We start from the raw sequence: 12,434 nt of genomic DNA, 5'->3' as shown, positions 1-12,434 counted from the left end.
TCCGCGACGGAAGTGGCGTTCTCTCTCGCCCCCCCCCCCCCCCCGAATTGGGAGTTGTCGCGCCTGCGCAGAAGAGACACCGACTGGGAAGCAGCTGGTGTTGTTTGGGTCCGGCGCTCTTCCGCAGAGACCATTGGTAAAAGGACCTTGAGCCTGTGAGGCGAAGGGATGGGGGTGGAGGGTGTTTAGAAGGTGAGCCGTGACCTCACGCCCCGATACTTTACGATGTAGTACATTTATTTGGGGGAAAGAGGGGGGAAAGCGCTTTACTTGGTAGCAAAGGGCTCCCTGCTGGGGTGGGAGGTGCACAGTATTATGCAGTAGGCCTACTCAGGTTGAGAACCACTGTATTAGAATTAATACAGTTTGACCACTTTTCCTGCCGTGGAGTCATAGGATTTGTAGTGTTGTGAGGCAGGGAAGAGTAAGGGCCTTGTGAAACTCCAGCTCCCGGGATTCCACATCCTTGGGCCATGAGCATTAAAGTGGTCCCAAATTACATAGACACAGGGTTGCTGCGAGTTTTCCGGGCTGTATGACCATGTTCCAGAAGCATTCTCTCCTGACGTTTCGCCCACATCTACGGCAGGCATGAGAGGTTGTGAAGTCTGTTGAAAACTAGGCAAGAGGTGTTTATATATCTATCGAATGTCCAGGGTGGAAGAAATACTTCTGTTTGTTTGAGGAAAGTGTGAATGCTGCAGTAGATCATCTTGATTAGCCTTTAATAGCCTTGCAGATTCATAGCCTGGCTGCTTCTTGCCTGAGGGAATTCTTTGTTGGAAGGTATTAGTTGGGCCTGGTTTTTCTTGTCTGTAATTCCCCTGTCTTCTGAGTGTTGTTCTTTATTTACTGTTAAATAAATTTAAAATGTATGGTTTAAGGTTGACTGAGGAGACCTGCTGAAAGGGATGGGTCTTTAGTTGTGTTTTATATTCTGGCGGCTCATTTAGCTATAGGATCTCTTCTGGCAGATCATTCCACAGTGCTCTAATTGTGTATCTTGCATGCCAGCAGGTGGGACTACATCACCTTCATGGTCCTTTCCAACTCAAGATATTGTGACTCTAAATGTCAATTTTATCTGTATGCATACTTACATGGTTTTCAGAAATCTCTTCTACAAGTATAAGCAGACCTGACTTTGGATAGAATCAAATTACATTTCTTTTAGGAATATCCACAAAGAATCTCTTTCATTTCCAAAAGCCATTACAAAAATTGATGTTGGTATGTGTCTTTAAATTGGTTGTTGAATTATTGCAGCATCATGAAATCCATAGAGTTATCTTGGGCAAGAATATTCAAAGATGGTTTACTATAATCTTTCTCTGAAATATAGCCTACCTGGACCAGTTAAAAACTTGACAATATACAAATTGACCAGTGATTCTTATGGGGCATTTTATTACCAGGAAAGCAGAAAAAGAAATGACCATGCTGATCCAAAGATCTGTTTCTTAGGCATACAGCATGCTCCTATGTGAACGCATGATCTGGTTTTCACTGAAAAATAATTGAACAGATCTATTTTGATAGTAGGAGATTGTGAGCAGAGCTCCTCTTAGAATAGTTGTTCATACACTGTCATTGTGAAAACAAAAGCCTTTATAAAAGAAAATTTAATCCAGCAGTTTCACTAAACAGTAACTGATATGCTTGACTCCTGCTAGTCTTTGACCAGATTTTCATCTGTAGTCTGTTTTTCCTCTCCATTATCTCTTTATACAATAGTATTGTAGACTTTTAAAAATCTAATGACATTACTATAGAAACATAACAGTATGTTTTGTTTTGTTCTGTTTTGATAGCCCTGAATAAAAAATAGACCATACAGTAGAGTCTCACTTATCCAACATAAATGGGCCGGCAGAACATTGGATAAGCGAAAATGTTGGATAATAAGGAGGGATTAAGGAAAAGCCTATTAAACATCAAATTACATTATGATTTTACAAATTAAATACCAAACCATCATGTTTTACAACAAATAGACATAAAAAGCAGTTCAATACAGGGTAACGTTAGGTAGTAATCACTGTATTTACAAATTTGCACCAAAACATCGCAATGTATTGAAAACATTGACTTCAAAAACACTGACTACTAAAAGGCAGACTGCGTTGGATAATCCAGAACATTGGATAAATGATACTCTACTGTATTCACTTTTAACAATACAAATTTAAAGGTGGCATATGCTCTCATGTTGGATACATATGCTCAGAATTTTATATTTATGCAGTTACTGTATAGTCTTTAAGAAGTTCCATAACAATAAGCTGAGCCTTTGTAAATGTTCTGTTAAAATGGCAACCGTACAATATCCATGGCTTTGTGTAAGATAGCCAGACATTTCTTTATGTATTATCATCGCATAATATCAAATGGCTGCAGTTTTTCAGAGTCCTTAGTACTCTTATTGAAACTAGTGGTTTTGCAATCATACATACAGCTCTCTTGCTCACTTTAGACAAGGTAAATCAGGTGAAGGTGAGTCTACAATACAGTAGAGTCTCACTTATCCAACACTCGCTTATCCAACATTCTGGATTATCCAACACATTTTTGTAGTCAATATTTTCAATACATCGTGATATTTTGGTGCTAAATTCGTAAATACAGTAATTACTACATAGCATTACTGTGTATTGAATTACTTTTTCTGTCAAATTTGTTGTATAACATGATGTTTTGGTGCTTAATTTGTAAAATCATAACCTAATTTGATGTTTAATAGGCTTTTCCTTAATCTCTCCTTATTATCCAACATATTCACTTATCCAACATTCTGCCGGCCCGTTTACGTTGGATAAGCGAGACTCTACTGTACTTGTGGTACATTTGTTTGCACACTGTGGAATCCACTAACAGCTGTTTATGTCATATAATGTGACATTTTCACCCACTTCCACAACTCAGCAGTGAAATATCTCTGCTTAGGAGGGATGGATAAAGACTGAAGATTAGATGACAGTGGCTTACCAGAGCAATTGTTGCACATTATGCAAACTCTGTACTAGGGAGCATGTGCCATTATGTGAATTATTATCTAAAACTTTGGAAAGACAATGAACATGGATCTTTTCCAGTTGTAAAATGGCAGGTTTGATTTTCAGACCATCCCAAATGATACCAGTGGCATTGCTGGCTCATTGGATACCTTTCTGGGGACTGTGCCCTCCCCCCCCCCCCCCTGCTATCTTTCCGAAGGCAGGCTAAAATCTTTTTATTCAGACAGGCTTTTAAGGAAGAAGGTTTTTAAGATCAATTCAGGCAGTGCTGTGGTTTTTAATTTTGAATGTTTTAATGGTTTTAAACTGGGATTTTAAAAATACTGTTTATATTTAATCCTGCTTCAATGTTTGCATATTTGTATGTTTTAAATTGAATGCTAAAGCTTTTGTGCTAAGCAGCTTTTTGTCTCCTTTGGGAGAATCTTGTTATGTGACCGTATTTTATATTGGTGAAAATTACTAGTGAAAGTATGTAACATGTTGCATTTTTGTTCATAAACCAGACAGCAATGTATGTAGTTCTTACAACATTTTAAGAAATATAAAGTCATAGTATTAAGCATTTTACTTTCAACCCTTATGCCTGGTATCATGTTACATATAGAAATAAACTTATAATGTATAGCATTGTCACTTGTATACCTATAAGCAATTTTGTTAGATTTCAGCTACCTACCATTCACTTTTTTGAAACTACATCAGCTGGAACCAATAAATCACAACCATTTCCCCTTTAGTGGTGGCTCATTCATTTGTGAATATGGAAGCATCCTTTCCCTTGTTCATTTCAGATCTAGATAGCTGATATTTCATGAATATGCAGGTTTAAGCACCATAAAACTTTTGCATTATTAATCATATTTATCTTTTTATTTCAGTTGGATTGTTCATTTATTTGTTTTGAAAAATCATCTGTCAAGATCTTTTCATGGTGACCAGCAAAATGCAGACTGTTCTGACAACATTTCTCAGTTGTAAAATTTAATGAAAGGAGCACCGTATTATATGCTTCCATGAAGCTCAGTAGCTGCCTGTTGACTTTCTTCCTCAATTCTAGTGTTTTTGCACTAGAAAATGTGGCCCCCAACCTGACACTTTCGTCTGGCTCAAGGTCCCTGCCTCTCAACACATCATTGTTGCCCATTTTGCAAGCCTTGACAAGATCAACAGAACCTCTGGATATCATAGTGAAAGAGGGCAACTGTGCTTTCCTTGAATGTAAGCTGAACATTAGCCAGCATGATGCCATTCTTTGGTATAATTCAAAATGGCATCTGCTTGAAACCAGTGGAGAAGGTAAGTGACACCCATTTGGCTAGTTACAGTAGAGCTGATACTTTTCCTAGTAATCATATTCTTTAGAATGGACAAGCAAAAAACCCATTTCCCCTGAATATGTCGCCCCACTGCTTAAAAGATATCCACAGTACACTGTAATGTAGACCCATATGTTACAATGTTGAAATTTGTTTTCAGAAAGCTTATTGTGAAAATACTGGGTTATGTCTTCAGCAAGAACATTGTGAATATTTCTGTATTCTATTGGTTAGAACAGGCATGGTCAAATTTCAGCTCTCCAGGTGTTTTTGAAGTTCAGTTCCCAGAAATCCCAGCAATCCTATTGGATGTTAGGAATTGTGTGAATTAAAGTCCAAAACACTTGGAGGGCTGAAGTTTGCCCATGCCTGGGTTAGAGTAAGGTTGGGTAACTGTTGTGAGCTAGAGGGACTTGAATGCCCACACATAACAATTTTTAAAAAAGAAATCCCTTCCCTTCATAGAGAGAGATGCAAGGCAGCTCTTTCACATTGTTGAGACTCTGGGGACCCTTTTCTCCAACAGATCAACTTTGTGTTTCCTCCCTTTTACATAACTGCCTGGAGGGATGCCAAAAATGAGGCATATGAGCCTCCCCAACTCCATGGGGAATTTGTTTTAAAAATAATAATAGGGCTGGTGGCTATATATGTGGAGTTTGTTTCTAAAAGATACCAAATCCCCCCTCCCTCCCCAATTGACAAATGAGTTATAGGTGGCAGCATATTGTTGACTAGGAGTAGAATACTATTGTATGTACAGGTCAAACTATCAAAATGTGGCAAATTACTTTAGGAAATGGCTTGAAAAATTGCATTTTATAGCAAAAGGATGCATAACTTCAGCCTTTTTTTCTGATTACTGTAAAATGTGTTCATATGGATTTGTTACCTTTTCGAAACAAGCTCCACATATAGCATTCTCTTCCCATCCTTTGATAGACCAAGAAGCTTAGGGCAAATAGATTATTATTTACAGCAGGAGAGGGTTTGGTAAGTTCTGGGTGCTTGGGGATCCGCTTTCCAAACCTGTTTCTATCCATAAGCTACATGAATGTTTGTGAAAACAAGTGGGCAAGGGAGTCTGTCCTTTTTAAAAAAGAGATAGAGAGAAATGCCTTTGGGGGAATGAAAGAAAAAACAGAGAGAGCACACATGACCTGAACAACCTCCTGTTGCCGAACTCTGATTTACAGAAAGGGAATTTGAATGCTCTTGTATATACTTGCTCTAACCAGTGTTCTCATTCATTGCTACACCAATGTGATAACTGCTTGATTCTTCTCAAGGGATATTGTTCTGCTCAGCAAACCAAGACTAATATTCAGATTTAGTATAAGAAAATGAATTAGTTACGGGTGGCATGATCATCTCAGTGCAGTATGTCTGCTTATTAATGTGAGCCCATTGTATGCAATTTAACTTAAAATGCTAAGAGCTTTGCATACCTTAGAATTGTGCTGATGCCTAGAGAAGTGTTATTTCTAGGATTCCAGTTGCAATTCTGTGATCAACCTCTATCTAATGTAAATACAGTTGTGGAAAGTTTAATTAGCATTAGGTAAACATAAATGCAAAAAGTATAGAGACCGGAGGGGAGCACTGGCTTCTCCGCCACCCTTTAACTGAAATTTGCATCTTTCTTTTCTGCATTGACTCCATGCAGTCATGCCGGCCACATTACCTAGGAGGCATCTACAGACAATGCCAGCTCTTCGGCTTAGAAATGGAGATGAGAAACAACCTCCAGAGTCAGACACGACTGCACTTAATGTTAGGGGAAAACCTTTACCATTTACCTTAACTACCACCAATTCCTCAATACTTTATTTCCCATACCACCATACTTCGCCTCAGCAATGCGTGGCCGGGCACAGCTAGTATCTTATAGCTTAGATAAAGATTAATTAAAGTTATTCAACTGTTGATGGCAGATACTATTGGCCATCCCTGCAGTCATTCATTGCCTCCAACTTACCATGACATTTCATATAGTATGATCCATTTTGCAGTGACTGTTCTCCTGGGAAGTAGGATATGAATTCTTTAATAAGTATATGCTTATTATTATTAAAGAATTTATATCCCACTTCCCAGGAGAATAGTCTGCAAAATGGCTCATAATAAACACATGATATATAAGTCAGTGGAAGTTAACAGCCTTAAAACATTCAGCCAAGAAAACAGAGCAATAACAAATTTAAACTTCCTGGCCAGCATCAAGAATTACATTAAAATGAAAAGATCTTAAAAAACTTTTTAGAAGCAAGATATTTTGGGAGGGGGGTCACATAAAGATGAAACTGCCGCAGATATAATTTTGTGTCTTGTATTCACAAGTTATAAGAAAGCTATCAGCATAAATTGCAGTGGTGACACTGAATGTCTTTTGTATTTGTATCTTTAGGTGGAAGATGGTTGACCTCTGAAAGTGCCCTTAATATTACTAGAGTAACTTTTGGTGACCGGGGACGATACACTTGTGTTGCCACTAATGGAAATGGCACTTCTTATTACTCCATCACCCTTAGGGTGGTCTCCACCTCTGGGGACATGGGCATTTACTACATGATTGTCTGCTTGGTTGCCTTCACTATCATCATGATCTTAAATATAACACGCCTGTGCATGATGAGCAGTCACCTCCGCAAGACAGAGAAGGCCATCAATGAGTTCTTCAGAACAGAAGGGGCTGAGAAATTGCAGAAGGCCTTTGAAATCGCTAAACGGATTCCTATCATCACTTCTGCCAAAACGCTAGAGCTGGCCAAAGTAACTCAGTTCAAGACAATGGAATTTGCTCGTTACATTGAAGAGCTTGCCAGAAGCATCCCTCTTCCACCACTGATCCTTAACTGTAGGGCCTTTATGGAAGAGATCTTTGAAGCAGTGCACATTGATGACCCTGATGAAGTGGGAGAGGGAGTCAAACAGACCCAGGCCCTTAGTGCCCAAGAGAGACTTTACTCCTTGAATCCAGAAATGAAGCGGAGCAATTCGCCGGCAGGGGATTCGGATGATGGCTCTGTGAATGACCATGGGAAAGAAATAGCTGTGGAGGTATCTGTCCACCTTCAGTCAGAAGCCCAAAGCATTGACACTGTTTCCAGAGACAGCATCCCTTCCATACCTTCTGAAGATGATGCAAGCACTGAGTCTAAATAGAGCAACAGAAACGGAGGAATAAAGGCTGTATTGAATTTTCTGTAAGCTGAGAGGCAGGAAAAGAAGAAATGCAGCCATAGTCACAAATGCACAGGCCTCTATTATTTTTTAACTTCTTCAGAGACTGAGGTGCCAATACAGCAAGCATTTTTCTCATTGTGTATGTCAAAAGTTTATAATCCATTTTTGAAAAGTGGCTTAGATGAAGCTCTTTTAAAATTCACTTCAGTAGAGATTAAATAGACCTATTATCAGAAGTATTTTACAGAGGGTAAACCCTATTCTAGTAGGTGGTACATACTTACAGACAAAAAGAGTACACCAACGTGAACTGTTTTTGTTGTATCTGCAGGGAAGCCTAAATTCCTGAATGTATCCAGTGATGACTTTGTGGTGTTTGCTGGCATCATTTGCTAGGCCATGGAAGACTGCAGCCTATCTGAAGTTGTCAAGAGAGTTGATAAGTTAAAATAAAGACTATAGCAAGAGGACAGGAGTCAGTAAAATAACAAGAGCTATACAGTGCAATCCTTTAACTATGAAATGGAAATGCAAAATTGGTTATTTTAACATGCTGTTAAGTAGTTCAGCAGAGTGCTTTCTCTCATTTTTCAAGTGAAACTCATCCCATCAGCATTACAAGTACTTTCTTTCCTCTGGGATTAACAGGGCTGAAATGCCGAAGTGCTTTGGTGCCATCAGTACTGCTGTGGTGAAGGCAACATCTGTGTAAATGAAAATCTCAAAGTGCATTTAAAAGAAGAAGAAAAAACAACCTTTCACTTCCCCAAAAGTGTGTTTGTAAGCAATGTTAGCAAAGGAGGCCAATGTATAGAGATACCATCACTAGTTATTAACACAACAGATCTTCTAATGTGTGTGTTTAATGAAGAACGGCTGAAGAAGCTTATTTTGTGTGAATAGTTTCGGCATACAATTGGAAAAACAGATTGTAGGTATCTGTTACAAACATCTGCCATGCAATATTTTGTTTAGCCCTTAAATCTGGTGTATGCTTTAAAGCAGTGGTTCCCAATATGTGGGTCCCCAGATGTTTTGGCCTTCACCTCCCAGAAATCCTAACAGCTGGTAAACTGGCTGGGATTTCTGGGAGTTGTAGGCCAAAACACCTGGGGGCCCACAGGTTGAGAACAACTGCTTTAAAGAATCTGATACCAGGTTGAGTGATATCCCTCTAAGGCTGATATACAATTGCCTTTGGGGGATGGGGGGCAGCTGATAGTGTGACAGATTATTCCTCAGGTGAGGATTATTACACTTCAATGTTCTATGTTTTTTTTGAAAAAATTACAGATGCAGCAGGAAAATTCTAGCCTTGTCCATGGTTGTCTAATCTGGGTTGCTGTCTTATCTAGAGTTGTTGGTGGGGTTTTTTTAAAATTGCTTAGGAAAGTCAACCATTACATTGCTTCACTGTTCAGTTAGGTTTTTTAGATGGGAAGCACTACAGCCACAGTGCTCATTCTCCAGAGAATAACATGTAACCACGAGGATAGCAAAGAACCTGTTATAGTTATTTTTACTCTTTTAAATCTATATATTACCTTTCTCCCAGGGCAGCTTTTAAAAATGAATACATAGAAAAGTGTACAAAATGTTTCATTCTATCCTATCAATAGAATGAAAAGCAATTCAATAGCATCTCCATTAAAATAGCAAGCCTAAATACTATGTAGACACCTGATCCTGTCTGATTTAGAAAGCGTAGCAGGTTAGTCTTGGTTAATAGTTGGGAAAAAAGGAGTCCAGATGCTGTAAGAAGGCAACAACCTCTGAATATACCTTGCCAAGAAAAACTAAGGATGGGATTGCCATATGTTGGAGATAATATTTAAGCACGTAGCAACAATAAAAGTGGACTTTTTAGCCCATTATTAAATCCTCTTCAACAACCAGTTTCCAGAGGTCTAGCGAAATGAAAAGACTTACCAGGAGAATACAAGAGAGAGAGCCTCTCTGGCCACTTTAAGAAAAGAATTCTGCAGCCTTTTAAACATAGGTGACCTTTCCACAATGGATTCCCCCACTTTGAATATTGAAATGATGAAGTGCGTTTTACCATCTCATTCTGGTGGATATAGACTATTCAGCATGTTACTGGCGTATAACAGGATGCCAGTCTATCCCCATGCAGGTATAGTTGCCAAAAGCCACAGTAAAGTAGTGGCATAGTAACTGTCTCCAGTGTTATTAACTGGGCCAATTAATATTGAGTAGAATGTAAAAAATTGACTGCCTCAGAGGAAGTGAACACATCTGATTCTGAGTTTCATTTCTAGGAAGGATGTTCCCTGTCTCAATGTGGCCTATGACTATCTTACTTTCACACTGCCAAAGGCTAAACCAATGTCAGCCTAATGTTAAGACATGAAAATGCTTGTTAGCTGTTCCTCCCAAGTTTCCTGACAAATCAGTGCCGACTCCTGCTTTCACTATTTGGTGCTTTTTTTTTAATTTTACATGTTGAAAGTGTATTATTGTATTTGCATTTTATGTTTAGTTCAGGTTCAATATATATATAAGGCTTTTTTGCATTCTGCAAATTACTTCTTTCAGATTACTGAAGCAATGTCATAACTTCAACAGCATGTCAACAAGAGCTCCACTTAATTTCCAACTGCTCTCCTGCCATTTTACTCATGGAATGCCCATTTGAGCTCCAGTCACTGAAGGAAAATAGGCACTCTTTTCAAGCAGATTAATGTTACATTTATAGCAGTAGTAGAAGTGGATGACAAATAGCAACAGTAATGATACCTTAGAGATTGGAGGCTCTGGCAATGACACCTTGCTGTGCAACAGACAGTTTGAATAATATCCAGCTCATAGTAGCTTGAATTTGTTTGCATGAAGAGATTTATGCATCTCCATTTTTCATAAAATAGAAATGATAAAAAGTGATAACATGGCAGGAGGGGTACTTCCAAAAGGCAATGCTGTATATTTCTTAGGAACTTGAATTGTCAGCTTCCGACCCCAAGATGTAGCATTCCGCTTTCATTGCTACAGGCAATAAAACGTTATATAGAAACAATAACTCATGGCTAATGCTCCAGTCACGTATTTTCCTAAACTTTGTTGCTGTGAATCCCAGTTGGAGCATATGGCTTATTGCTGTGTCCAGTTAAGATATGTTGGTCATGCATAATGTCTTACTACCATAGCATTTTTCAAGAAAACAGGCACAGTAGCCATGTAGGCCACATTCAGTTCTGTTCCTATGGTGCACCTATTTTCTACAAAGAAAGAAACTGCATATAGAAAGAAACTATGTATTAGAAAGATAAAATCCATATAATGGTTTCACTTGTGTCAGCTAATTTAGCAGCACCAAGTTCAGGGAGGTTACTTTGGTGATCCTGGCTGATAAATATTCTCAGAAATATGTATTGTCTTATCATGGATCAACAGAATAAGCCAGTTAATTTCAAGAATCTCTTTCCTATAAAGGATCTGCTAGATATGAAGAAAACTGCAGCAGAGTATTAATGCAACCCTTTGTTTTGCTGGATGCTGTCGAGCTGATTTTTCACAGCAACATTCATTGAGTTAATTGTTCAAATATTTAATTACACACTTTGCTGTTTTGTATTGAGAGAAAATGGTGCTCAGTGTGTTCTGAGAGCAAAACGTCTAATGCTAGAAAAAAGGGATTTGAATGTTTTTAATCATGTGAATGAATGTATGGTCTCAGTTATGATCCACAGTGGCAAATTCTTTAAGGCAGTTCATGTTTTATTGCTTGGCATAATAGTGACTGTTCACATTGCCAGGTGGATCTGTAGGCCAAAGCACATCAGATTATCATGTGTCCTTTTGTACCTTGAAGTCTGTATGTGAGGCAAATAAAATTTCCTGAGATTAATATCAAGGCACAACTGGCAAACCCAGGTTTCTTTCATGGTGCTACCAACCCAGCAGACCTAAGATAACACTGTATGACATTCTCCTAAAAAACCACTGAGTGGCTTTCAAATAATCAGATGATATTGGGGAAGTCATTTAAAGACCACCTTCTTTTTAATTATTTATGTATATGAAAAAATACATGTATGGGAAAATTTACCTTCTGAAATATATTGATAATACAATGCAGAAAATTTCTGTCAAGAAGTAATCCAGGAAATAACTGCAACATTTTCTGGAGTGTGGTGACAATCCCTCTTTCCAGTGGACCCTATGTTTGTTTTAATTGTTTATGTCTTCTAGATTTTCTGTATGTACTATGCATTTATGATATGAAAAAGATGTAGAATTCTGTCTTGCGTATAGTTGTTACAACAAAAGCCAAGATTCAGATATACATATATATTCATGGTGTAAGCCGAAATGTGTTGTCAAAATTGAAAGCATGGTTAAAATGTTGTGCTAGGTGACTAGTTTTCTGGTATCCTTATAAATCCTGTAATGCTATTTACATGGAAAATGTTGGTGATGTTTGCAGTTAATTGATGCAGCTAAGTAAATAATGATGTAAAATTACTCAGTCAACATGCTATTTCTGTTAATGATAAGTTTCTCATGAGGTTTCCATTGCAGAATGTTCAGTCACCCACAAAAATAGACATTCCTCTATCTTTTTTCAGACCAATGTTACCTATCTGTTGCAAATTTTTGTCTTATTTCTGTAGCCTCTGGCTTTCTTAGATACCAATAAAATGTGCTTTAACTGAACTATTGCTTTAAACATCGAAGTAATGCTTGAGTTTGTAATGTTGGTTTCCTGTAACAGCACAGGGCTTCATACTTTCATATAAAATGAGGTGGTGCTGTTTTTCCAGAATAAAATATACTATCATAAACTGTGTTTTCAGTTTTACATTTCTTCTTGTCAGAAAATGACAGACATATGAACTGAACAATTGACTGCCAGGAAAACTTTCATGGGATTCAATAAAATGTGTTCCTTGCATGA

General features: G+C 38.1%; 1 protein-coding gene across 2 annotated transcripts; it reads left to right on the top strand.

The window, feature by feature from the left end:
- Window positions 1-46: 46 nt before the first annotated feature.
- mfap3 (microfibril associated protein 3) lies at window positions 47-12,321 on the top strand. Of its 2 annotated transcripts, none has more exons than XM_003223455.4 (3): window positions 47-136; window positions 3,896-4,313; window positions 6,741-12,321. In XM_003223455.4, the coding sequence occupies exons 2-3, from the start codon at window positions 4,031-4,033 to the stop codon at window positions 7,496-7,498; spliced, it is 1,041 nt and encodes a 346-aa protein (XP_003223503.1). In that variant the 5' UTR covers window positions 47-136; window positions 3,896-4,030; the 3' UTR covers window positions 7,499-12,321. The 2 variants fall into 2 exon arrangements, with proteins under 2 accessions (XP_003223503.1, XP_008112983.1); XM_008114776.3 differs by having other exon boundaries at window positions 65-192.
- The last annotated feature ends 113 nt before the right edge of the window (window positions 12,322-12,434 follow it).

Source organism: Anolis carolinensis, chromosome 2 (assembly GCF_035594765.1).
Source record: "Anolis carolinensis isolate JA03-04 chromosome 2, rAnoCar3.1.pri, whole genome shotgun sequence".
Lineage (NCBI taxonomy): Eukaryota > Metazoa > Chordata > Lepidosauria > Squamata > Dactyloidae > Anolis > Anolis carolinensis.
The sequence above is the reverse complement of the archived record's forward strand: the minus strand, read 5'-3'. Positions and strand labels throughout refer to the sequence as shown.